At 44.4% G+C, this 27,601-nt stretch overlaps 1 protein-coding gene across 1 annotated transcript in view; it reads right to left on the bottom strand.

Moving 5' to 3' along the window:
• Positions 1 to 27,601, bottom strand: part of hprt1 (hypoxanthine phosphoribosyltransferase 1) — a 48,383-nt gene that overhangs the window by 13,157 nt on the left and 7,625 nt on the right. Inside the window, exons 3-5 of the mRNA XM_060831998.1 lie at positions 24,856 to 25,039; positions 11,754 to 11,819; positions 3,700 to 3,717 (exon numbers count right to left, since the gene is read on the bottom strand). Coding sequence (XP_060687981.1) covers positions 3,700 to 3,717; positions 11,754 to 11,819; positions 24,856 to 25,039 — 268 coding nt within the window. The remainder of the gene's footprint in view (positions 1 to 3,699; positions 3,718 to 11,753; positions 11,820 to 24,855; positions 25,040 to 27,601) is intronic.

Below are 27,601 nucleotides of genomic sequence, written 5' to 3'. Positions count from 1 at the left end.
CATGATTTCCCACACACATGATGTTGACTATCCCTAATCAGTCTTGCCTTCCCAAATATGTATAAATCCTGTCCCTCAGGATTCCCTCCAACAACTTGCCCACTACCAACGTCAGCTCACCAGTCTACAGTTCCCTGGCTTATGCTTTCCACGTTCCATAAATAGTGGTACCACGATACTCCGTCACCTCACTTTTAACCATCAATGATATAAATATCTCAGTAAGGGACCCATCAATCTGATTAGGTTAGATTACTTACAGTGTGGAAACAGGCCCTTCGGCCCAACAAGTCCACACCGACCCGCTGAAGCGCAACCCACCCATACCCCTACATTTACCCCCTACCTAACACTACGGGCAATTTAGCATGGCCAATTCACCTGACCCGCACATCTTTGGACTGTGGGAGGAAACCCACGCAGACACAGGGAGAACATGCAAACTCCACACAGTCAGTCGCCTGAGGCGGGAATTGAACCCGGGTTTCTGGCACTGTGAGGCAGCAGTGCTAACCACTGTGCCACCCACAAGTTTTCCTAGTTTCCCAGAGTTCTAGAATACACCTGATCAGGTCCTGGAAATTTATCCACTTTTTTGCGTTTCAAAACATCCAGCACTTCCTCCTCTATAATATGGACAATCTTAAAGATGTCACCATCTATTTCCCTACATTCTATATCTTCCACGTCCTTTTCCACATTAAATACTGATCCAAAATACTAGTTTAGTATCTCCCCCATCTCCTGCGGCTTCACACAAAGGCCGCTTTGCTGATCTTTGAAGGGCCCTATTCTCTTCCTAGTTACCTTTTTGTCCTTAAACGGATTTCTAAAAACCCTCTGGATTCTCCTTAGCCCTATTTGCCAAAGCTACCTCATGTCTCTTCTTGCCCTCCTGATTTCCCTTTTAAGTTTATTCCCACTGCCTTTATAGTCTAAGGATTCACTCAATCTATCCTCTCTATACCTGACATATGCTTCCTTCTTTTTCTTAACCAAACCCTCAAATTCTCTCATCATCCAGCATTCCCTACATCTACCAGCCTTTCCATTCACCCTAATAGAAATATACTGTCTCTGAATTTTCGTTATCTCATTTCCAAAGGCTTCCCATTTTCTAACCATCTCTTTACCTGCAAATATCTGCCCCAATCAGCTTTTGAAAGTTCTTGCCTAATACAATCAAAATTACCCTTCCTCCAGTTTAGAGCTTCAACTTTTAGATCCAAAATGTTCTTTTCCATCACTATTTTAAAACTGAGTGTGTTATGGTCCCAAAATGCTCCCCCACTGACACCTCAGTCACCTGCGCTGCCTTATTTCCCAAGAGTAGGTCAAGTTTTGCACCTTCTCTAGTAGATACATCCACATACTGAATCAGAAAATTTTCTTGTACGCACTGAACAAATTTCTCTCCATCTAAACTCTTAACACTATGACAGTCCCAGTCTATGTTTGGAAAGTTAAAATTCCCTATAATAACCACGGTGGCTCAGTGGTTAGCACTGCTGTCTCACAGCACCAGGGTCCCAGGTTCAATTCCAGCCGCGGGTGACTGTCTGTGTGGAGTTTGCACATTCTCTGTGTCTGCATGGGGGTCCTCCGGGTGCTCCAGTTTCCTCCCACAATCCAAAAAACGTGCAGGTCAGGTGAATTGGCCACGCTAAATTGCCCGTAGTGCTAGGTGCATTAGTGCAGAGGAAATGCGTCTTCGGTGGGTCGGTGTGTGGACTAGTTGTGCTGAAGGATCTTGTTTCCACATTACAGGGAATCTACTCTGATCTAAATCTATTGTTCCTACAGATAACTGAAATCTGCTCACAAATGTGTTTCTCAATTTCCCTCTGACTATTAGGAGATCTAAAATACAATCCCAATAAGGTGATCATCCCTTTCTTATTTCTCAGTTCCACCCAAATAAGCCTCCCTCAGTACAGCTATAATGCTCTCCTTTATCAAAAACGCCACCGCGATCTCTCTTGCCTCCTTTCTATCCTTCTTCTAGCATTTGTACCTTGGAACATTAAGCTGCCAGTCCTGAACATCCCTGAGCCACATCTCTGTAAGTGCTATGATATCCCAGTCCCATGTTCCTAACCATGCCCGGAGTTCATCTGCCTTCCCTGTTAAGCCTCTTGCATTAAAATAAATGCAGTTTTTTTTCGACCTTTGTCCTTGCCTGCCCTGACTGTTTGACTTGCTTCTGTTCTCAGCTCTACCAGTCTCAGATTGACCTCTTTCCTCACAATCTCCCTGGATCCCACTTCCCTTCCTTACTAGTTTAAATCCTGCTGAGCAGCTCTAGCAAATCTCCCTGCCAGTTCAGGTTCAATCCGTCCTTCTTGTACAGGTCACTTCCACCCCAGAAGAGATTCCAAAGATCCAAAAATGTGAATCCTTCTCCCATACACCAGCCCCTCAGCCATACATTCATCTGCTTTATACTCCTATTCCTACCCTCACTAGCTCATAACACTGGGTGTAATCCAGATATTACTGCCCTTGAGGACCTCCCTTTTAAATTCCTGCCTAACTTTCTACATTCTCCCTTCAGAAACCCATCCTTTTCCCTTCCTATGTCGTTGATTCCAATGTGTATAATGACCTCCTGTTGGTCCCTCTCCCCCTCGAGAACATTCGCATTCTCTCTGAGACATCCTTGATCCTAGTACCAGGGAGGCAACATACCATTCTGATTTTTTTGCTGCTGGTTGCAGAAATGTCTGTCTGTGCCTCTGACCAGACAGTCCACTAACATCATCGATCGCCTGGAACCCGACATACTGCGCATTACATTAGAGGCTGTCTTGATACCAGAAACTTGGCTGCCCATGCTATATTCCCCTGAGAATCCATCAGCCCCTATATTTTCCAAAACAACACACTCGTTTGAAATGAGGATAGCCACAGAGTCTCCTGCACTAGCTGCCTATCTTTCCTGGAGTTGATCCATTTATATGACTACATTTGCGGTTTTTCTCCCTTCCTATAACTGCCACCTATCACACCCCCTTGCTCTTGCAAATTCTTCACTGCCTCTAACTGTCGCGTCAACTGATCCATTCAATTAGACAGGAATTGCAACTGACATTTATTTCAGATATAATCCTCAGTAACATGTAAACACTCTCTAAACTCCCACATCCGACAAGAGCACTCTACTAAAGACCATTTTTGCACCTTCCAATCTACAGACCCAAAAAGTAGCATTGTCTTATTGCTCTAGAAAACACTGCTCCAGGCTAACTTAATATTTATGGCTTATATTTTAAAAATTTAATCAAGAGTCAGATCCCAAAAAAAAATAATCAAGAAGGTACCCACTCTACTTACTATTATCGATTTACAGCAAGACTATACTTTAAATTGTTTACTCATCTGTTTCTGTGCGGTGACCTCTCCCAAACAGGTTCCTTCAAGATCCGTTGTGAATTACTCTGATCAAATTCTAGAAAACAGTCTTCTCCAAGAGGAGAAACTAATTGCTGAATACCATAGGGGAGATTCCAAGGTCAGACTACTTTGACTCATTAAAATGAAAAGCAGAGTGGGACAAGATTAAAAAAATGAATGGTGCAAAAGCAGAAATCAACTCTTGTGGAGAAGGGAGTAAAAACTGGGCCAAGTGGAGTTGTAACCACAAAGTAATCAGCAGTGCAATTCATAACATTAATATAAGTTTAAAATAAAAAGACTAACCTCAACAATTAAAACATTCTGTCTCCCAAAGTTGCGAGAAAGGAAAGAGAAAGAAAATTGTTAAACATTTTATTTCATCACAGATAAAACATCAATAACCCTGCAATTCACAACATGCAAGCGCTTTCCCTGCTAAATATAAGTTACTACCCTTAAATTCCAAGTTTTTAAAAATATATTAGCATCCTGACAAATTAATAAAAATGGCTACATTCTGTGTATAAGTTCCAAGTAGTATCTTGGGGACAGTCCATATCACAGTCGAGATGTTGGATGTATTATAATGTATTATAATATAATTATTGTGGTGGTGGAAGCAGAATCATTGGGGACACTTAAGCGACTGCTGGACATGCACATGGATAGCAGTGAGTTGAGGGGTGTGTAGATTAAGTTACTATATTTGACATTAGGATTGAATCTCGGCACAAAGTCGTGGGCCAAAGGGCCTGTTCTGTGCTGTACTTTTCTATGTTCTATCCGAATGAGATGGGTGGGCACGATTTCGTTCGGATAATCAATTATTCAGTTAATCGGTTAAATGCCTTTCCTCTGGGGCTCAGTGTTTTAAGTCTGCTCCCCATTCAGGAGACGAGGCAGCAGCACACCGTGCACAAGCCACCACCCTCGCGCAACACCGCCTTTGCTCCCGTGCATCACCAACACCCTCCACCCCTGCGCCCTCGGCTCCTCCTCCCTCCATCTGCCTCCCTCTCTGCAGCAGCTGGACGGGACATCAACAACAAGACTGCTGCTGCTGCCGTCTTTTGGGGGGTGAATCTCCAAATAACACAGACACACACACACACAGACACCTTTTTACTGCAACGTGTTGACAGGTTCCACCTTTGCCCTGTACAGGACAATGTTGGAGAGATTATGTGGGGAAGGGGGGTTAGGGCACACCCCTGTGTAGAACTCAAGGGCAAGGGTTGGGGTAGAGAGAGGGCGGGATGTCAGTTATTTGGAGACGGTACCTGTTTAATCACCGTACACAAAAGATGCGATCAGTGTTGGAAACACGTCTTTGATGTAATGTTTCTATCGGGACCTTGAGATCTCTTTTGGTTAATCTGATATTGGGATAATTAATATTCCGATAATCGAGGTTTCTCTGTGTATGAAGGTGGATAAATCTACTGTTCCTGACCAGGTATATCCAAAAACACTGCAAGAGGCTAGAGAAGAAATTGCAGAGGCTCTAACTGATCATTTTGCATCAATGTTAGCCATGGGTGAGGACCCGGAGAATTGGAGAATAGCAAATGCGATGCCCCGATTCAAGAAAGCCTGCAAAGAAAAGCCTGGGAACTATAGACCAGTAAACTTAACATCCGTGAGAGGTAAGTTACTTGAGAAGATTGAGAGATACGTTACACATAAACATATGAACTAATCTAAGCCCATCCCCCTACACTATCCCATCATCATCCATGTGCTTATCCAAGGATTGCTCAAAAGCCCCTAATAAGACCTAGGAGTGGAAGTAAGGCCATTCGGCCCATCGAGTCCACTCCGCCATTCAATCATGGCTGATTAGCATTTCAACTCCACTTACCCGCATTCTCCCCATAGCCCTTAATTCCTCATGACGTCAAGAATTTATCAATCTCTGCCTTGAAGACATTTAGCGTCCCGGCCTCCACTGCACTCTGCGGCAATGAATTCGACAGGCCCACCACTCTTTGGCTGAAGAAATGTCTCTGCATTTCTGTTCTGAATTGACTCCCTCTAATTCTAAGGCTGTGTCCACGAGTCCTAGTCTCCTCGCCTAACAGAAACAATTTCCTAGCGTCCACCCTTTCCAAGCCATGTATTATCTTGTAAGTTTCTATTAAATCTCCCCTTAATCTTCTAAACTCCAATGATTATAATCCCAGAATCCTCAGCCGTTCCTCATATGTTAGGCCTACCATTCCAGGGATCATCCGTGTGAATTTCCGCTGGACACACTCCAGTGCCAGTATGTCCTTGCTGAGGTGTGGGCACCAAAACTGAACACAGAACTCCAAATGGGGCCTAACCAGAGCTTTATAAAGTCTCAGTAGCACAACAGTGCTTTTATATTCCAACCCTCTTGAGATAAGTGACAACATTGCATTTGCTTTCTTAATCACGGACTCAACCTGCATGTTTACCTTTAAAGAATCCTCGACTAGCACTCCCAGATCACTTTGTACTTTGGGCTTTACGAATTTTCTCACCGTTTAGAAAGTAGTCTATGCTTTAATTATTTTTTCCAAAGTGCCAGACCTCGCATTTGCTCACGTTGAATTCCATCAGCCATTTCCTGGACCACTCTCCCAAACTGTCTAGATTCTTCTGCAGCCTCCCTACTTCCTCAGTACTACCCGCCTGTCCATCTAACTTCGTATCATCGGCAAACTTCGCTAAAATGCCACCAGTCCCTTCATCCAGATCATTAATATATAATGCGAACAGCTGTGGCCCCAACACTGAACCCTGCGGGACATCGCTTGTCACCGGCTGCCATTCTGAAAAAGAACCTTTTATCCCAACTCTCTGCCTTCTGTCAGACAGCCAATCCTCAATCCATACCAGTAGCTCACCTCGAATACCATGGGCCCTCACCTTGCTCAGCAGCCCCCATGTGGCACCTTATCAAAGGCCTTTTGGAAGTCTAGATAGACCACATCCACTGGGTTTCCCTGGTCTAACCTACTTGTCACCTCTTCAAAGAATTCCAATAGGTTCGTCAGACATGACCTCCCTTTACTAAATCCATGTTGACTTGTTCTCATCAGACTCTGCTCTTCCAAGAATTTAGAAACCTCATCCTTAATGATGGATTCTAGAATTTTACCAACAACCGAGGTTAGGCTAATTGGCCTATAATTTTCCAACTTTTGTCTTAATGCTTTCTTGAACAAGGGGGTTACAACAGCGATCTTCCAATCATCTGGGACTTTCCCTGACTCCAGTGACTTTTGAAAGAACTTAACCAATACCTCCACTATTTCCTTAGCCACCTCTCTCAGAACTCTAGGATGTATCCCATCGGGGTCAGGAGATTTATCAATTTTAAGACCTTTTAGCTTTTCCAGCACTTTCTCTTTTGTAATGGCAACCATACTCAACTCAGCCCCCGAACTCCCTTTAATTGTTGGGATATTACTCTTGTCTTCCACTGTGAAGACTGATGCAAAGTACTTGTTAAGTTCTCCTGCTATTTCCTTATCTCCCATCACTAGGCTTCTAGCATCAGTTTGAAGTGGCCCAATGTCTACTTTTGCCTGTCGTTTGTTTTATGTATTGAAAGAAACTTTTACTATCATTTCTAATATTACTGGCTAGCCTACCTTCATATTTGATCCTCTCCTTCCTTATTTCTCTCTTTGTTATCCTCTGTTTGTTTTTGTAGCCTTCCCAATCTTCTGATTTCCCACTGCTCTTGGCCACTTTATCGGATCTCTCTTTTTCTTTAATACATTTCCTGACTTCCTTTGTCAGCCATGGTTGTCTAATCCCTCCCCGGATAATCTTTCTTTTCTTGGGGATGAACCTCTGTACAGTGTCCTCAATTATACCCACAAACTCCTGCCATTTTTGCTCTACTGTCTTCCCCGCTAGGCTCTGCTTTCAGTCGATTTTTGTCAGTTCCTCTCTCATGCCCTCATAATTACCTTTATTTAACTGTAACACCATTACAGTTGCCTTCTCTCTTTCAAACTGCAGACTAAACTCTACCATATTATGATCGCTGCTTCCTAAGTGTTCTCTTACTTTAAGATCTTTTATAAAGTCTGGTTCATTACATAGCACTAGGTCCAGAATAGCCTGCTCCCTTGTGGACTCCATGACAAGCTGTTCCAAAAAGCCATCCTGTATGCATGTGGCTGACTTAACTACATTGGCAGATAGGGCATTCCACACCCTTACCACTCTCTTGAGTAAAGAACCTGCCTCTGACATCTATCTTAAATCTACCACCCCTCAATTTGTTGCTTTGACCCCTCGTCGTCACCTTACGAAAAAACTTTCACTGTCTCCCCTATCTAATCCTCTGATCATCTTATATATCTTTATAAAATCCTCTCTTAGCCTTCTTCTCTCCAATGAGAACAGACGCAAGTCCCCCAGCCTTTCCTCAATAGTTGTTCCCTCCAGACCAGGCAACATCCTGGTAAATCTCCTCTGCACCTTTTCCAATGCTTCCACATCCTTCCAGTAACGGGGAGACCAGAACTGTACACAATATTCCAAGTGCGGCCGCACTAGAATCTTGTATAGTTGCAGCAATATATTACAGCTCTGGAACTCAATCCCTCTACTAATAAAATCTAACACACCTTACGCCTTCTTAACAGCAACTGGGTGGCAACTTTCAGGGATCCATGTACACGATCCCTCTGCACATCCACACTACCAAGAATCTCGCCAATGACCCAGTATTCTGTCATCCTGTTATTCGTCCCAAAGTGAATCACCTCACATTTAACTGCATTGAATTCCATTTGCCACATTTCAGCCCAATTGTACAGTTTATCCAAGTCCCCCTGCAATCTGTAACATTCTTCCACACTGTCCACTACTCCACCGATTTTAGACTCATCTGAAAACTCGCAAACCCATCCACCTATTCCTGCGTCCAAGTCGTTTATAAAAATGACAAACAGCAGTGGTCCCAAAACAGATCCGTGTGGCACACCACTAGTAACCGGACTCCAGGATGAATATTTGCTATCAACCACCACTCGCTGCGTTCTTTCAGAAAGCCAGTTTCTAATCCAACTGCTAAATCATCCTCATTCCCATGTTTCTGCATTTTTTCCAACAGCCTAACACGTGGAACCTTATCAAAGGTTTATTGAAGTCCATGTATATCACTTCAACTGCCCTACCCTCATCCACATGCTTGGTCAGCTTCTTAAAAAAACTCAATGAGATTTGTGAGACATGACCTGCCCTTGACAAAACCGAATTGACTATCGCCAATCAAATAGTTGCTTGCTAGATTATAAATCCTAGCTCTTATAATCCTTTCCAAAACTTGTCCTACAACAGACATAAGGCTCACTGGTCTATAATTACCTGGGTCATCTCTGCCGCCCTTCTTGAACAAGGGCACAACATTTGCAATCTTCCAGTCCTCTGGTACTAAACCTGTAGACAATGACGATTCAAAGATAAAGGCTAAAGGCTCCACCATCTCCTCCCTAGCTTCTTGGAGAATCCTCGGATAAATCCCATCCAGCCCCGGGGACTGGTCTACTTTCACTCTTTCTAGAATTGATAACACCTCCTCCTTACTAACCTTGATCCTTTCTAGTCTAATCTCCCATATCTCATTCTTCTCCTCTACAATATTCTCCTTTTCCTGAGTGAAAACAGATATGAAATATTTGTTTATCACCTCTCCGATCTCTACAGGGTCCACACACAGGCCCTGTTCCTACCCTAGGCGGAGGTGGTGACTGCAGATGCTGGAGATTAGAGTCAAGATTAGAGTGATGCTGGAAAAGCACAGCAGAACGCTGCCATATCTGCTGTGCTTTTCCAGCATCACTCTAATCTTGACCTTATTCCTACCCTAATCATCTTTTTATTCCTCACATACCTATAGAAAGCTTTAGGGTTTTCCTTTATTCTACCTGCTAAAGACTGCTCATGTCCCCTCCTTGCTCTTCTTAACTTTCTCTTTAAATCCTTCCTAGCTAATCTGTAACTCTCCATCACCTCATCTGAACAATCTCATCTCAACGTGACATAAGCCTCCCTCTTCCGCTTAATAAGAGATACAACTACTTTAGTAAACCACGGATCCCTTACCTTAACACTTCCTCCCTCTCTGACAGGGACATACCTATCAAGGACATACAATACCTGTTCCTTAAGCCAGCTCCACATTTCGTGTCCCCATCCCGTGCATTTTGCTACCCCATTCTATGCCTCCCAAGTCTTGCCTACTCGCGTTATAATTGCCCTTCCCCCATCGATAACTCTTGCCCTGTGGCACATACCCATCCCTTTCCATCGCTAAACTAAATGTAACCAAATTATCGTCAATCTCTCCAAAGTACTCACCTACCACTGAATCAGACACCTGGCCTGGTTCATTAGCAAGCACTAAATCCAGTGTGGCCTCCCCTCTGGTCGGGCCTTCGACATACTGTGTCAGTAAACCCTCCTGCACATACTGGACAAAAACTGATCCATCCGATATACTAGGGTTATAGCATTTCCAGTCAATGTTGGGAGGTTAAAGTCCACCATAATGACCACCCTGTTCCTTTCTCTCCTACCCTGGGTCGGTTTGTCGATCCTCTCCTCCACATTCCTAGAACTCTGCAGATGCCTATAAAACAGTCCCAGCAGTGTGAGCTCTCCTGTCCTGTTTCTAACCTCCGTACATACCATCTCAGCAGACAAATCCTCGTCAAAAGTTCTTTCAGCCACTGTTATACTGTCCTTGACTAACAAGGCCACACCTCCCCCTCTTTTACCGCCTTGTCTCTTCTTAATGAAAGATCTAAACCCTGGAACCTGTAACATCCATTCCTGATCCCGCTCTATCCATGTCTCCGAAATGGCCACAACATTGAGGTCCCAGGTACCTATCCATGCTGCAAGCTCACCTACCTTATTTCGGATACTTCTGGCATTGAAGTAGACACACTTCAAACCAACTTGCTGTCTGCCAGCACATTCCTATGACCATGAAATCCTGTCCCTGTCCTCCCTACTCTCATCCTCCTGTGCACTAGAACTACACCTCAGGTTCCTTTGCTCCTGCTGAGCTAGTTTAAACCCACCCGAACAGCACCTGCAAATTTCCCACCCAGGGTATTAGTACCCCTCTGGTTCAAGTGAAGACTGTCCTGTTTTTACAGGTCCCACCTTCCCCAAAATGAGCCCCAATTATCCAAGAACCTGAAACTCTCCCTCCTGCACCATCCTTGTAGCCATGCGTTCAGCTGATATCTCTCCCTGTTCCTCGCCTCGCTGTCACGTGGCACGGGTAACAAACCAGAGATAACAACTCTGTTTGTTCTAGCTTTCAGCTTCCACCTTAGCTCCCTGAAATCCTACCTTACATCCCTATCCTCTTTCTGTCGTTGGAACCTATGTGCTGGTCACCCTCTCCCTTCAAGACCCAAACATACAATTCGAGACATCACGGACCCTGGCACCTGGGAAGCAACACAACAACTGTGAATCTCGTTCATTCCCAATAAACTTTTTATCTGACCCTCTAACTTTTGAGTCCCCAATGACTAACACTCTCCTCCTTTCCCTCCTTCCCTTCTGTGCAATAGGGTAGACTTTGTGCCAGAGATCTGCACCCCACTGCATGCCCTTGGTAAGTCATCCCCCCAACAGTATCCAAAACGGTATACTTGTTTTTCAGGGGAATGAGCACAGGGGATTCCTGCACTGACTGTTTTCTCCCCCCTTCAAACAGTTACCCAACTTTCTTCGTGCCTAGGAGTAACTACTTCCCTGTAACTCTTACCTATCACAGACTCTGCCTCCCGAATGATCCGAAGTTCATCCAGCTCTCGCTCCAGTTCCCTAACACGGTCTTGGAGGAGCAAGAGTTGGGTGCACTTCCTGCAGATGTACTTGGATGGGACACTAATGGCATCTCTCACCATTTGGACAAATACATGGATTGTAAATGTTTAGAAAGATATGGGCCAAGTGCAAGGAAATGCGGTTAGCGCGGACAGATATTTTGGTTGCCATGGACCAGTTTGGGCCAAAGTGCCCGTCTCTGTGCTGTCGGACTCTAAGTTGCTTTCTATTAAAATAATATTTAATTCGTATAGGCTTATTGCACTTCTTCATCAAGCTGAAAACTGAATGGATCTCATTTAATGGTTGAAAAGGTGATCAGACTCTGAACACGAACACACGCAGACTCCATCCCTCCCCCCAACATGGCCACACCCTACACACACACACTCACCATCCAGCCCACTCTACCCTTGCCTGCACTCTGCTCACTCCCTCTCTGGCTCAGCAACACAACAGCATCCGCTAGCCTTGTCCCACTTCCTTCTGTGTAATTAGTGTTACTGATGCTGTAGTACCTTTCCTGTTAGGGTTGAAAGGTTGTCTCCACCGATCACCTTTATCTCTCCAGTTGACTGATCATTCTGAAATTTAAAAACAAAACTGATTTACATTTCTTTACATTCAGAATGTGCAGATTAACAAATATTAAAGGCCAGTATTTATCATCCATCCTTGTTTCAATGCCTTTTCAGAGGGCAATTAAGAATCAAGCACATTGCTGCGGGCTTGGAGTGGGAGAAAAGGGTGAAAATTACAACGGCCTTGACCCAAATTTTTAATTTATCTCTGGCCATAGGAGAGGTGCCAGGGGACTGGAGAACAGCTAATGTGGTTTCACTTCACAAAAAGGATGTTAGAAATAGATCAGCGAACAATAGACCAGTGAGTCTCACATTAATGGTGAAGAAACTAGTGAGAAAATAGGGAAGAAGAAAGTTAATCTCCATTCAGAGAGGAAATGGTAGATCAGGGATAGTCAGTATGGCTTTGCAGGAGATTGTCATGCCTAACAAATCTGGTCAAATGCTTTGAGAGAGAAACACAGTGAGAGAGAGAGACAGAGACAGTGTGAGAGACACAGAGACACAGTGGGACCAGAGGGGGAGACGGAGGGGGAGGGAGAAAAACAGAAAGACAGAGACAGACAGAGACAGAGAGAGAGAGGACAAGAACAGAGGGATTCACCAGGATGATGTATTTCAGCCAGGAGGAGAGGCTGGATAGGCTTGGGTTGTTTTCTTTGGAGCAGAGAAGGTGGAGGGAGTACCTGTTGGAGATGTACAAGATCCTAAGGGGCATGCACAGGGTGAATAGAAGGCAGCCCTTCCCCTTAGTTGAAGGGTTAATAACAAGGAGGGTTTAATTTTAAAATGAAAGGCAGGCAGTTTAGAGGGGATTTGAGGAAAAACGTTTTCATGCAGAGAATTGGTTGGGGGTCTGAAATGCATTGCCTGGGAGGATTGCCTGCCTCTGAACAGAGCATTTCTGAAGAACGGTCACTAGATCTAATGCAACATGGGCGGCACGGTGGTACAGTGGTTAGCACTGCTGTCTCACAGCACCTGAGACCCGGGTTCAATTTCCGACTCATGCGACTGACTGTGTGGAGTTTGCACGTTCTCCCCGTGTCTGCGTGGGTTTCCTCTGGGTGCTCCGGTTTCCTCCCACAGTCCAAAGATGTGCGGGTCAGGTGAATTGGCCATGCTAAATTGCCCGTAGTGTTAGATAAGGGGTAAATGTAGGGGTATGGGTGGGTTGGCTTCAGCGGGTCGGTGTGGACTTGTTGGGCCGAAGGGCCTGTTTCCACACTAAGTAATCTAATCTAATCTAAACAACTTTCTCTCCAGAGATGCTGCCAGATCTGTTGAGTGTTTCCAGCACTTTGTTTTTGTTTCCGATACCTATCCTAATATGAGGTCTCTCTGAAATACTTCACAGACAATTGAGTGTAGTCACTACTGTAATGTAAGAAACATGGTAACCAGACTGTGAACTTCAAGTGTGAATTGTAGAAATTAAAGTTTATTGAGGGGCAGTAATTGGATAACAATGTGAGCATATGTAGAGACACCTGTGTTCTAATTTTTGCTTTAGTTACTAAGAGTTCATAAACGCCAATTAATGACATTTTAGTTTACTCAAAAGAATATATAAAGACACTTAAGCCTCATCTATCAATATTCCTTCTTCCATTTATAACACAGAACATTACAGCATAGTATAGGCCTTAGCGAGTTTTGAGAAGATTTGTAGCTCAGGCTGAGGTTTTGGATGTAGGTCAACAAACACATCGAGTTAGACCCCATCTAGCATCCCTTGAAAAAAAAAGGAACAGGAAGTGACTTCACCACAGGAAATAATGTCCCCACAGGAAATGACATCACCGACCCAAAGAAACCCAAACATATAAATAGAAAGCAGGAATTTTCAGCAGTTTTCATCAACCTGAGGCCCACTGAAGATGTTACCTGGTAGGGTGACGAAACGTCTGGAAATGAACCTTCCACTTGGCGAGTAAACCTACATCCAAAATAGTACAGGCCTTTTAGCTTTTGATGCTGTGCCAAACTGTGAAATCAATCTGAAGCCTATCTATCCTACATTTTCATCCATATGTTTATCCAATGACCATTTAAATGCCCTTAAAGTTGGTGACTCTACTACTGTTGCAATAGGGTGTTCCATGCCACTACTACTCTGAGTAAAGAAATTACCTCTGACATCTATCCTATATTTATCAGCCCTCAATTTATGACCCTCGTGCGAGCCATCAGCATCCGAGGAAAAAGGGTCTCACTATCCACCCTATCTAACCTTCTGATTATCTTATGTGTCTCAATTAAGTCACCTCTCAACCTTCTTCTCTCCAACAAAAACAGCCCTACGTCCCTCAGCCTTTCCTCATAAGACCTTCCCTCTATACCAGGCAACATCCTAGTAAATCTCCTCTAAACCCCATTCCAAAGCTTCTACATCCTTCCTTTAATGCGGTGACCAGAACTGTACACAATACTCCAATTGCGGCCGCACCAAAGTTTTGTACAGCTGCAAAACAACCTCATGGCTCTGAAACTCAGTCCCTCTACAAATAAAAGCGAACACACCATATGCCTTCTTAACAACTCTGTCAACCTGGGTGGTAACTTTCAAGGATCTATGTACATGGACACCAAGATCTCGCTGCTCATCTACACTACCAAGAATATTACCATTAGCCCAGTACTCTATTCCTGTTGCTCCTTCCAAAGTGAGTCACCTCACTTTTCCACGTTAAGTTCCACTTGCCACCTCTCAGCCCAGCTCTTATGTCCCTCTGTAACCTACAACATTCTTCAGCACTATCCACAACTCCACCAACCTTAGTATCATCTGCAAATCCACCAACCCATCCTTCCATGCCCTCATTCAGGTCACCCATAAAAATGACAAACAGCAAGGGATCCAAAACAGATTCTTGCGTCACACCACCAGTAGCTGAACTCCAGGATGATCGTGTGATCTTGGTGTCCATGTACGTCAACCACTATCAGCTAGCCAACTTCTGATCCAAACCACTAAATCACCCTCAATCCCATTTCTCCCATTTTTGTGCAACAGCCTACCGTACTTTACCCTCATCTACCTGTTTGGTCACTTTCTCAAAGAATTCAATAAAGTTTGGCACAACCAACCCTTCACAGAACCATGCTGACTACCCATAATCAACTAGTTCCTTTCTAGAGGATTATAAATCCTCTCTCTTATAACATTTTCCAACACTTTACCCACAACCAAAGTAAGGCTCATTGGTCTATAATTACCAGGGCTGTCTCTACTCTCGTTCTTGAACAAGGGAACGATATTTGCTATCCTTCAGTCTTCTGACACTATTCCTGTAGACAATGGCAACATAAAGATCAAAACCAAAAGCTCTGCAATCTCCTCCCTGGCTTCCCAGATAATCCTAGGATAAATCCCATCTGGCAAGGGGACTTATCTATTTTTACACTTTCCAGAATTGCTAACACCTCCTCGTGAAAATCGATCCCATATAGTTTAGTAGCTTGTATCTCAGTACTCTCCTCAACAACATTGTCACTATTCACACTAGAAAAAGACAAAAAATATTCATTTAGTGATTCTCCTAACTCCTTGGACTCCACTCACAACTTCCCACTATTGCCCCTGATTGGCCCTCAACTCACACTTGTCATTCTTTTATTCCTGATACACCTAGAGAAATCTTTAGGGTTTTCCTTGACCCTATCTGCCAACAACTTCTCATATCCCCTCCTGGCTCTTCTTCACTCTCTATTTAGATCCTTCCTGTCTAACTTGTAACTCTGAAGCACCCTAACTGAGCCTTCATATCTCATCCTAACATAAGCCGCCTTCTTCCTCGTCAAGAGATTCAATTTTTTTAGTAAACCACTGTTCCCTCGCTCAACCACTTCTTCCCTGTCTGACAGGTACATACTTATCAAGGACACACAATAACTGTTCCTTGAATAAGCTCCCCATTTCAGTTGTGCCCACCCTTTGCAGTTTCCTTCCCGATCCTATGCATCCTAAATCTTGCCTAATTGCATCATAATTGCCTTTTGACCAGCTATAACTCTTGCCCTGTGGTATATACCTAACCCCGTCCAGCGCTAAAGTAAACATAACCAATTATGTCACAATCACCAAAGTGCTTACCTACCTCCAAACCTAACACCTGGCTGAGTTCATTATCCAGTACCAAGGACCCAGGGAAACACTGAGGGAAGAGATCAATCTGACACTGGTACAGTTGAGAAAAGAAGTGTCAAACAATCAGGGCAGGCAGGAACAAAGCAGAGAAAAACATTGGACTGATAAATTAAACTGCATTTATTTCAATGCAAGACGCTTAACAGGGAGGGTATATGAATTCAGGGCATGGTTAGGAAAATGGGACTGGGATATCATAGCAATGACAGAGATGTGGCTCAGGAATAGACAAGACTAGCAGCTTAATGTTCCAGGATACAAATGCTGTTGGAAGGATAGAAAGGGAGGCAAGAGAGGGGGAGTGCCGTTTTTGATAAGGGATAACATTACAGCTATACTGAGTGAGGATATTCCCAGAAATACGTCCAGGGAAGTTATTAGGGTGGCACTGAGAAATAAGAAAGGGACGATTGAATTGGATTGAATTGAATTTATTGTCACATGTACTGAGACACAGTAGAAAGTTTTGTCTTGCGAGCAATATAGGCAGATCACAGAGTGAAGTAGCATAGATAAGTAAATAATAGGTAAACAGTGGCATAAACAAAAACACAGGGACAGGCAAATGTTAAGAGTTTGAGAGTCCATTCAGTATTCTAACAACAGTAGGGTAGAAACTGTTTTGAAACTGGCTGGTGCGTGGTTCAGGCTTCTATACCGTCTCCTCGATGGTAGAAGTTGTCAAAAAACATTGCCAGGGTGGGATGGATCTTTGGGAATGCTGGTAGCCTTTCCTTGACAGCGGCCTGGGAGATGGATCACCTTATTGGGATTGAATTATAGACCCCCTAATTGTCAGCAGGAAATTGAGAAACAAATTTGTGAGCAGATTTCAGTTATCTGTAAGAACAATAGGGTGGTTATGGTAGGGAATTATAACTTTCCAAACATAGACTATAACTGCCATAGTGTTCAGGGTTTAGATGGAGAGGAATTTGTTAAGAGTGTACAAGAAAATTTTCTGGGGATTTAGTATGCGGATGTACCTACTAGACAAGATACAAAACCTGACCTGTTCTTCGTGAATAAACCAGGGCAGGTGACTGAGGTGTCAGTGGGGGAACACTTTAGGGCCAGCAACCATAATTCTATTAGTTTTAACATATAGAACATAGAAAAGTAGAGCATAGAACAGGCCTTTTGGCCCCCGATGTTGTGCCGAGATTTAATCCTAATGTCAAATATAGTAACTTAACCTACTCACTCCTCAACTCACTGTTATCCATGTGCATATCCAGCAGTTGCTTAAATGTCCCTAATGACTCTGCTTCCACTACCAGCGCTGGCAATGCATTCCATGCATTCACAACTCTCTGCGAAAAGAACCTACCTCTGACGTCTCCTCCATACCTTCCTCCTAATATCTTCAAACTATGACTCCTCGTACCAGTCAATCCTGCCCTGGGGAAAAGTCTCTGGCTATTGATTCTATCTATTCCTCTCATTATTTTGTATACCTCGATCAGGTCTCCTCTCTTCCTCCTTCTCTCCAGAGAGAAAAGTCCGAGCTTATTCAACCTTTCACATAAGGCAAGCCCTCCAGTCCAGGCAGCATCCTGACAAACCTTTTTTGCACCCTCTCCAAAGCCTCTGTATCTTTCCTATGGTAGGGTGACCAGAATTGGACACAATATTCCAAGTGTGGTCCCACCAGGGACTTGTAGAGCTATAGCAAAACCTAGCAGCTCTTAAACTCGATCACCCTGTTAATGAAAGCCAAAACACCATATGCTTTCTTAACAACCCTATCCACTTGGGTGGCAACTTTGAGGGATCTATGTACTTGCACACCCAGATCCCTCTGTTCCTCCACACTGCCAAGAATCCTGCCTTTAATCCGATATTCAGCATTCAAGTTTGACCTTCCAAAATGCATCACTTCACATTTATCCAGGTTGAACTCCATCTGCCATTTCTCAGCCCAGCCCTGCATCCTGTCTGTGTCACGCTGCAGCCTGCAGTAACCCTCGATACTATCGACGACACCTCGAGAATCCAAAGGGTTTTTAGAAATACATTAAGGTCAAAAAGGTAACTAGGAAGAGAATAGGGCCCCTCAAAGATCAGCAAGGCAGCCTTTGTATGGAGCCGCACATGAGGAAGATACTAAATGGGTATTTTACATCAGTATTTACTGTGAAGGGGGACATGGAAGATATAGAATGTAGGGAAATAGATGGTGACATCTAAAAAAAAATGTCCATATTAGAAAGAAGGAAGTGCCGGACGTCTTGAAACACAAAGCTCCAGGACCTGATCAGGTGAAATCCAGAACTCTGTGGGAAGCGATTACTGGGCCTCTTGCTGAAATATTTGTATCATTGATAGTCACAGGTGGGGTGCTAGAAAACTGGAGGTTGGCTAACATGGTACCATTATTTAAGAAAGGTGGTAAGGGCAAGCCAGGGAACTATAGACCGGTGAGCCTGACCTCAGTGGTGGGCAAGTTGTTGAAGGGAATCCTGACGGACAGGATTTACACGTACTTGGAAAGTCAAGGACTGATTAGGGATAGTCAGCATGGATTTGTGCATGGGAAATCATGTCTCGCAAACTTGATTGAGTTTTTTGAAGAAGTAACAAAGAGGTGCGATGAGGGCAGAGCAGTAGATGTGATCTATATGGACTTCACTAAGGCATTTGACAAGGTTCCCCATGGGAAACTGGTTAGCAAGGTTAAAACTCATGGAATACAGGGAGAACTAGCAATTTGGATACAGAACTGGTTCAAAGGTAGAAGACAGAGGGTGGTGGTGGAGGGTTGTTTTACAGACTGGAGGCCTGTGACCAGTGGAGCGCTATAAGGATCGGTGTTGGGTCCACTACTTTTCATTATTTTATATAAATGATTTGGATGCGAACATAGGAGGTACAGTTAGTAAGTTTGCAAATGATACCAAACTTGGAGGTGTGGTGGACAGTGAAGAAGGTTACCTCAGATTACAACAGGATCTTGATCAGATGGGCCAATGGGCTGAGGAGTGGCAGATGGAGTTTAATTTAGATAAATGCGAGGTGCTGCATTTTGGGAAAGCAAATCTTAGGAGGACTTACACTCGTATTGGTAAGGTCCTAGGGAGTGCTGCTGAACAAAGAGACCTTGAAATGCCAATCAATAGCTCCTTGAAAGTAGAGTCGCAGGTAGATAGTGAAGAAGGTGTTTGGTTTGCTTTCTTTTGTTGGTCAGAGTATTGAGTATAAGAGTTGGGAGGTCATGTTGCGGCCGTATAGGATGTTGGTGGGGTCACTTTTGGAATATTGCGTGCAATTCTGGTCTCCTTCCTTATCTGACGCTATGAAACGTTTTAGGGTTCAAAAACGATTTACAAGGATGTTGTCAGGGTTGCAGGATTTGAGCTATAGGGAGAAGCTGAACAGGCTGGGGCTGTTTTCCCTGGAGCATCGAAGGCTGAGGGGTGACCTTGTAGAGAATTATAAAATCATGAGGGGCATGGATAGGATAAATCGACATTGTCTTTCCCTGGGGTGGGGAATCCAGAACTAGAGGGCATAGGTTAAGGGTGAGAGAGGAAAGATATAAAAGAGATCCAAGGGGCAACGTTTTCAAGCAGAGGGTGGTGCGTGGCTTGGAGGGGAACTTGCAGGGAGTGGTGGGCAGCTCAGAATCAAATCTAGTTGTTGTTAGAGGGGCTTCTTCTTAGTTTGACAACATGTCATATTGCTTGGTCAGAAGTGTGGCCTACTGATGTGTGTGGAAGGACTAAAATGTGGTTGATTTTTAGCTGCTCTCTGAAATTACCGAGCAAGCACAATCAATTGTATTAAATCACTAACCTGTAAATGCATAAACCTAAATGTATCTATGTAAATGAATGAATCCTTGATAGCCATCAGAAATAGGAACTGCTTTATTGTTTCTTCCCTAGCATAGAAACACTGAAACTCATTGTAACAATTGTATTATCTTTTGTATGCGGACATCATCCTCCTGGATCCTCTGCACTGTCATAGAAACTAGGAGCAAGAGTAGGCCATGTAGCCCCTCAAGCCTGGTCCAGAATGTTATGTTGCATGCAGCTGTATAGAACATTGGTGAGGCCCACTATTAGAATATTCCATAATGTTCTGGTCACCCTTCTGAAGGAAAGATGTTGTTAAACTTGTGAGAGTTTAGAAAACGTTTACAAGGATGTTGCCAGGTTTGGAGGGTTTTAGCTGCAGGGAGAGGCTGAAAATGGAGAGGCTGTTTTTCCTGGAATGTTGGAGGCTGAGGGGTGACCTTAGAGGTTTATAAAATTATGACAGGGGTGGATAAGGTGAATAGCACCCTTTTTCCTAGAGTGTGGGGGAGTCCAAAACTAGAGGGCATAGTTTTAAGGTGGAAGGGGAGACATTTCAAAAGGACCAGATGGGCAACCTTTTCATGCAAAGGGTAGTGTGGGTATGGAATGGGCTGCCAGAGGAAGTGGTGGAGGTGGGCACAGTTATGAAGTTTAAAAGGGCTTCTGGATGGGTATATGAACAGGAAGGGTTTGGAGGGAATGGGCCAAATGCTGGCAAATGGAACTAGATCAGATTGGGATGTCTGGTTGGCAAGGATGAGTCGGACCGAAGGGTTTGTTTCTGTGACTCTATGACATGCGATATGTTCTTGGCTGATTCTCTGTCTGAATGCCATACTCCAGATTTCTATCCATGATGCATTTAAAATCTATCTCCTTGAATATATTCAGTGATGTCCAGAACTAGAGGACATAAGTTTAGGGTGAGAGGGGAAAGATAAAAAAGATACCAACGGGGCAACTTTTTCACACAGAGGGTGGCACGTGTATGGAATGAGCTGCCAGAAGTGGTGAAGGCTGGTACAATTGCAACATTTAAGAGGCATTTGGATGTGTATATGAATGGGAAGGGTTTGGAGGGATATGGGCCGGGTGCTGGCAGGTGGGACTAGATTGGGTTGTGATATCTGGTCGGCATGGACGGGTTGGACCGAAGGGTCTGTTTCCAGGCTGTACATCTCTATGACTCTATGAGGATGTGGTGGGGGCTAGTACAATTGCAACATGTGAAAGGCATCTGGATGGGTATATGAACAGGAAGGGTTTGGAGGGATATGGGCCAAGTGCTGGCAAATGGGACGAGATTAGGTTGGGATATCTGGTCGGGATAGACAGGTTGGACCAAATAGTCTGTGTCTGTGCTGTACATCTCTATGACTCTATGGTATTTCCAGTCAATATTCAGAAAGTTAAAGACCCCATAACAACTACTGTGTTGGTCTCAGTCCTATCTAGAATCATCTTTGCTATCCTTTCCTCTCCATCTCTGGAACTATTCGGAGGCCTCTAGAAAATTCCCAAAAAGTGACCTCTCCTTTCCTGTTTCTAACCTCAGCCCATACTATCTCAGTAGATGCGTCCTCAAATATCCTTTCTGCCACCGTAATGCTGTCCTTGACTAACAATGCCACCCTTCCCCTTTTCCGAATTTCTCTGTTCTTACGGAAACATTGAAATCCCAGAACCTGCAAGGATGATTCCTATCCCAGCTCTATCCATGTCTCCGAAATGGCTACAAAATCGAAGTCCCAGATACGAACCCATGTTGCCAGTTCATCCACCTTATTCCAGATGCCAAAATTTCCTTTACAAATCAAACAATTGTAACTATCAAGCTGGCTGGGGGTTCCATGATTCAATGGTGTTTTTTAAAAATTCATTCATGGGATGAGGACATCACTGGCTAGGCCAGCATTTATTGCCACCTCCAATTGCCCAGAGACCAGTTAAGAGTCAACCACATTGCTTTGGACCAGTAGTTACATATAGGCCAGACCAAGTAAGGGTGGCAGTTTCTTGTCCTGAAGGACATTAATGAAACAGACAGGTTTTTCCAACAATCGACAATGGATTCATCGTCATCATGTGACTCTTATTTCAGGATTTTTAAAAAGTTGAACTGAAATTCCACCATCTGCTGCAGCAGAATTCAAATGCAGGTCCCCAGAACATTATCAGAGTCTCTGGATTAATAGTTCAGCAATAATATCATGAGGCCATCACAAACCCTTTCGGTCTGCACCTGCCCCAATTTCTTGCAAATCCATTCTGCATTGTGGCCAAGAGGGATCAGCATGACATGAGACAGGTTGATATGAATTAAACTATATTGAATGTTAAAAGTGTAATCAAACAGCACCTGCAATTCTGCTCATCAGTAGTATAAAGGTTAGGAGATCATTTACACTTACCAAAAATTCAACTGGACTCAACACGTAAACACAATGGCTACAAGAGCAGATCAGAGACTAGAGATACTGTGGCAAGTAACTTACCTACTGACACACCAAAGTCTATCCACCATCTACAAGGCACAAGTCAGGAGTGTGATGGAATACTTCTCACTTGCCTGGATGGGTGCAGCTCCAACAACACTCAAGAAGCTTGGCACCATCCAGGACAAAGCAACCCAATTGATTGGCACCACATATACAAGCACTCAATCCTTCCACAGCCAGTGCTCAGTAGCAGCAGTGTGTACTATCTACAAGATGCACTGCAAAGTTCACTAAAGATCCTTAGACAGCACCTTCCAAATCCACAACCACTTCCACCCAGAAGGACAAGAACACCACCACCTGCAAGTTCCATTCCTTCACAGTCGTTGGGTCAAAATCCTGGAATTCCCTCCCTACTGGCATCGTGGGTCAATCCACAGCAAGCAATTCAAAAAGGCAGCTCACCACCACTTTAAAAGATCAAATAGGGATGGGCTATTAATGCTGGCCAGCCAGCAACACGTAAATCCCACAAATACATTTTTAAAAAAGCAGATTGATGACTGGGAATGTCATTTCCTGGACAGCTCCAAACACAGCCTCACCATGAAATGTAGTCTCAAAACTCTTCCCAAATACCTGTGGTGTTCAGAATTAGGGTTTCCATTCAACTTTACAAACTGAACTGGAAACAGTGGACTAGCAGTCATTGATAGGTGAAAGCTCATTAACTTTCATACACTGTGTACCCCAAAGACCCAAGGCCTGATCCATTACATACCCCAGCGCTCACCGCCTTAGCTAGAAAACAATATAAACCCAGTACAAACAGTGTACATTGACTTCCTCCCCAAGGTAGACCCAGGGTGCACCGTGACTCGCCACCCCCCAAGGCAGACCCAGGGTGCAGTTAACTGTTTAAATGCCAAAAATAACGAGTGAGAAGACAAACTACTGAATAAACTAGCACGGTAGCTCAGTGGTTAGCAGTGCTGCCTCACAGGGACCAGCCTCAGGTGACTGTGTGGAGTTTGCCTTTTCTCCCAGTGTCTGTGTGGGTTTCCTCCCATGGTCCAAATATATGCTGGATCGGCAATGCTAAATGCAATGTTTCAGGAATAGGGTGGACCTCTGGGTTTTTGTTGGGTAAGATGGTCCTTGTAGGGTCAGTGCAGTTTCATTGGGCTGAAAGGCCTCCTTCCGCATTATAGGAATTCTATGATTCTACTCTAAAACAGCAAAACCTTCTGAACATAGTGCTAGGGAAATAACACTGGGGAGCATGGAGTGGGAGGGTAGGAATCCAGCTATCTTTGTCCAAATTGGTATCAATGCATTAACAAGATGGAAGGCAAGATTCTGCTGAAAGACTTTGAACAGTTAGGAGCTAAACTAAAACGCCGAATCTCCAAGGTAAGATTTTCAAGATTACTACCTAAGCCATAAGCAAACTGGTACAAAAGTATATAAAATGAGAGTTAATTGCATGGCTCAAAGAATAGTGTGGAGAGACTGGGTGTCATGGGGCACTGGCATCAGTACTGGGGTAGAAAGGAGCTTTTGTAGTTCAGCAGGTTGCGTGAGGTCCTAGATGGGAGACGGATAGCAAAGCTAAGAGTCATAGATCCAAAGAAATTTGGGTAACCAGATGCAGAACTGCTGAGTGGCAGGAGGCAGAGGGTGATGGTCGAAAAGTGGTTTTGTGACTGGAAGACTCTTCAGTGGGACTCTGCAGGGATCAGTGTTGGAACCTTGGTGCTTATGGTATATGTAAACAACTTAGATTTGAATGTAGTAGGGTTATCATTAAGTCTGCAGACAATATGAAAATTGATAGGGTGATAAATAGTGCGAAGGCTTGCCTTAGATTACAGGAGAATATGGATGGTCAGATGGACAGAACAGTGGCAAATGGAATTCAATCTAGAGGAGCATGAGATGATGCACTTGAACAGGTCAAACAAGGCAAGAAAATACATGACCAAAAGGACACTGATTAGGTGTTAGCAAGGAGGACTTTCCAGGGTCAATAGGGCTGGGTTATGCTATGCCAGTGCCTAGGTCATCCTGTTTTACTCCATTTTTTGGATTTTGTAGTGATTTAATACAATGGTGTGGCCATTACAAGGCTAAATAAGCATCAGTCACATTCTGCAGGTCTGGAATTCCATGTCGGCCAGAGCAGGAAAGAATGACAGATTTCCATCCCTAAAAGATTTTAGTGAAACAGACAGCATTTGTTTTTACAATTGACAATAGTTACATGGTCATCATTCAACTAGTTTACTATTCCAATGAAATCAATGTTCACTACTTACTATGGAGGAATTTGGATCCACGTTCCCGGAACATTAACCAGGGATTCAGCATTACTAGTCCTGTCACATCGCTACTGTAGGTATGGCCTGCACAACTACTATAATACCATTTCCCTTTTCCTGGTGTATTGACCATGACACCGCCTTGACCCAGAGCTGACTTGCTAACCCTTTCTTCATGCAATGTTGCTCACTCTGAAGTTCGATATTCTTGTACCTCTCCTGATGAGTGGAAGATGAAAAGCTTTGACAGCATCTCTATTTTTACAGCATCATTCAGGTCTGTACTATCAAACAAGGATTCAAAATTTGGTTATAAATCCTTACGCAGTAACTCTTCAAGCGGATGAAGTCTACCGTCATTGGGATTGATTGGTCACTGTTCCGGTTCAAAGCTTTGATGTAGTCTAAAAGGTCAGCAAAAAACTTATAGCCACCCTTGAGGACACAGAGGGCAACGATGTGATGATTTCCCATGCCTTTCATTATATCCCTTGCCAAACGTTCAGTCCTGTGGATAAACAGGTAGATTTGTGCTTACCCCTTTTTGAAATGGTGCAAAATAGAGCAATCAGCACAAAAAGATAGCATTATTTAAAACTGTACAACACAGGAATTGTAAGCTCATGATTTAATTTTCCTCTTTGAACCAAATTCTGTACAAATGAATGATACCTCTCCTCATAATCAAAACTAGCTTTGCCATATCAATTCAGGAATGAAACTAAAGCCTGTGTAAAATTAACTCCCACTTCAAAGGCAAACAGGCAGGCAGAGCAGGAATCCCCTGTGGTCATTCCTCTCTCTCAAGCAGATATACTGTTTTGGATACCACTGGGGGTATGGTTTGTCACAGGGAAAGCAACAGCAGCAGCCAGATCAGGGGCATCGCAACTGGCACTGTTATACAGCAGGGAGATTTGAAGTGGAGGAGACAGTGAGGTCTGCAGATGCTGGATATCAGAGTTGAGAGTGTGGTGCTGGAAAAGCACAGCAGGTCAGACAGCATCCGAGGAGCAGGAAAATCAACGTTTCGGGCAAAAGCCATTCATTAGGAATGAGGCTGGGAGCCACGGGGGTGAAGAGATAAATGGGAGGGGAATGGAGCTGGGGAGAAGGTAGCCGAGAGTGAAATAGGTGGATGGAGTTGGGGGTATAGGTGATAGGTCAGAGAGGAGGGTGGAATAGATAGATGGGAAGGAAGATTGACAGGTGGAACACGTCATGACGACGGTGCTGAGATAGAAGGTTGGAGCTGGGGTAAGATGTGGGGAGGGAAAATGAGGAAGCTGTTGAAGTCCACATTGATGCCCTGGGGTTGAAGGGTCCCAAGGCGGAAGATGAGGCTTTCTTCCTCCAGGCATCGGGTGGTAAGGGAGCGGCAATGGAGGCGGCCCAGGACCTGCCTATCCTCGGCAGATTGGGAGGGGGAGTTGAAATGTTCAGCCATGGGGAGGTGGGGTTGATTGGTGCGGGTGTCCTAGAGATGTTTTTGATGCAAGAAGGCGTCCAGTCTCCCCAATGTAAAGGAGACCACATCAAGAGCAACGGATACAATAAATGATATTGGTGGAACTGTATTTGAAACTTTAATGGATGTGGAAGGCTCCTTTGGGGCCTTGGACAGAGGAGGCGGTGGGCGCAGGTTTTGCAATTCCTGCGGTGGCAGGGGAAGGTGCCAGGAGGCGAGGGTGGCGTGGACCTGACCAGGTAGTCATGAAGGGAACAGTCTTTGCAGAAAGCGGGAAGGGGTGGGGAGGAAAATATATCCCTGGTGGTGGGGTCCATTTGTAGGTGGCGAAAACGTTGGCAAATGATGCAAGTTATGCGGAGGTTAGTGGGGTGGAAGGTGAGAGCCGGGGGTATTCTATCCTTGCTGCGGTTGGAGGGATGGGGTTCGAGAGCGGAGGTGCAGGACGTGGATGAGAAGCGATGGAGAGCATCTTCAACCACGTGGGACAGGAAATTTCGGTCTTCAAAGGAGGAAGTCATCTGGTGTGTTCTGTGGTGGAACTGGGAGCAGATGCAGCGGAGGCAGAAGAATTGGAAATATGGGATAGCATTTTTCAGGAGGTAGGGTGGGAGGAGGTGTAATCGAGGTAGCTGTGGGAGCCAGTGGGGTTTGTAAAAAAATTGTCAGTTTTGAGTCGGTCCTTGTGGATGGAGATGGAGAGGTCTAGGAAGGGGAGGGAGGTGTCAGAGATGGTCCAGGTGAATTTAAGGTTGGAGTTGAATGTGTTGGTGAAGTTGATGAACTGCTCAACCTCCTTGTGGGAGCACAAGGTGGCACTAACGCAGTCATCAATGTAGCAGAGGAAAAGGTGGGGAGTGGTGCCGGTGTAACTCCGAAAGATGGTCTGTTCTACTTAGCTGACAAAGAGACAGGCATAGATGAGGTCCATGCGGGTGCCCATGGCTACCCATTTGGTCTGGAGGAAGTGGGAGGATTGGAAACAGAAATTGTTGAGGGTGAGGACTAGTTCAGCCAAACGAATAAGAGCGTCAGTGGAAGGGTACTGGTGGGGTCATCGGGAGAGGAAGAAATAGAGGGCTTGGAAACCCTGATCATGGCAGATGGAGGTATAGATGGACTGGATGTCCATGGTGATTTGAAGTGTAGGTGAGTGGTAGTAATCTATAGTCAGGGCAAAGATCGGAGTTTCTGTGACTACAATCAAGACTCCTGGAATGGTGTGTTGCCTTCCTGGTGCCAGGGTCAAGGATGTCTCTGAGCAGGCACAGAATATTCTGAAGCGGGGAGGTTGAGGTCCATATCGGTACTAACAACATAGGCAGGAAGAGAGAAGCTCTGCAAGAGGGAAGCTCAGGAGTCGGGAAGTTCAGGAGTCAGGAAGTTGAAAAGCAAGATCTCCTGGGTTGAAAGCTTGGGATTATTCCCTGCAGAATGTGCTAGAGAAGCCAGAAATAAGAAGATATTACAGTTGAATGCATGGCTGAAGAGCTAGTGTGGGAGGAAGGGCTTCAGATATCTGAATCATTGGGATTTCTTCCCATGCAGAAGGGACCTTTTCAAGAAGGATGGGTATAGCTAAACTGAAAGGGAACCAATACG

Source organism: Hemiscyllium ocellatum, chromosome 11, assembly GCF_020745735.1.
Source record: "Hemiscyllium ocellatum isolate sHemOce1 chromosome 11, sHemOce1.pat.X.cur, whole genome shotgun sequence".
Lineage (NCBI taxonomy): Eukaryota > Metazoa > Chordata > Chondrichthyes > Orectolobiformes > Hemiscylliidae > Hemiscyllium > Hemiscyllium ocellatum.
Note: the sequence above shows the minus strand (reverse complement) of the source record. Positions and strands in the feature narration are given on the sequence as shown.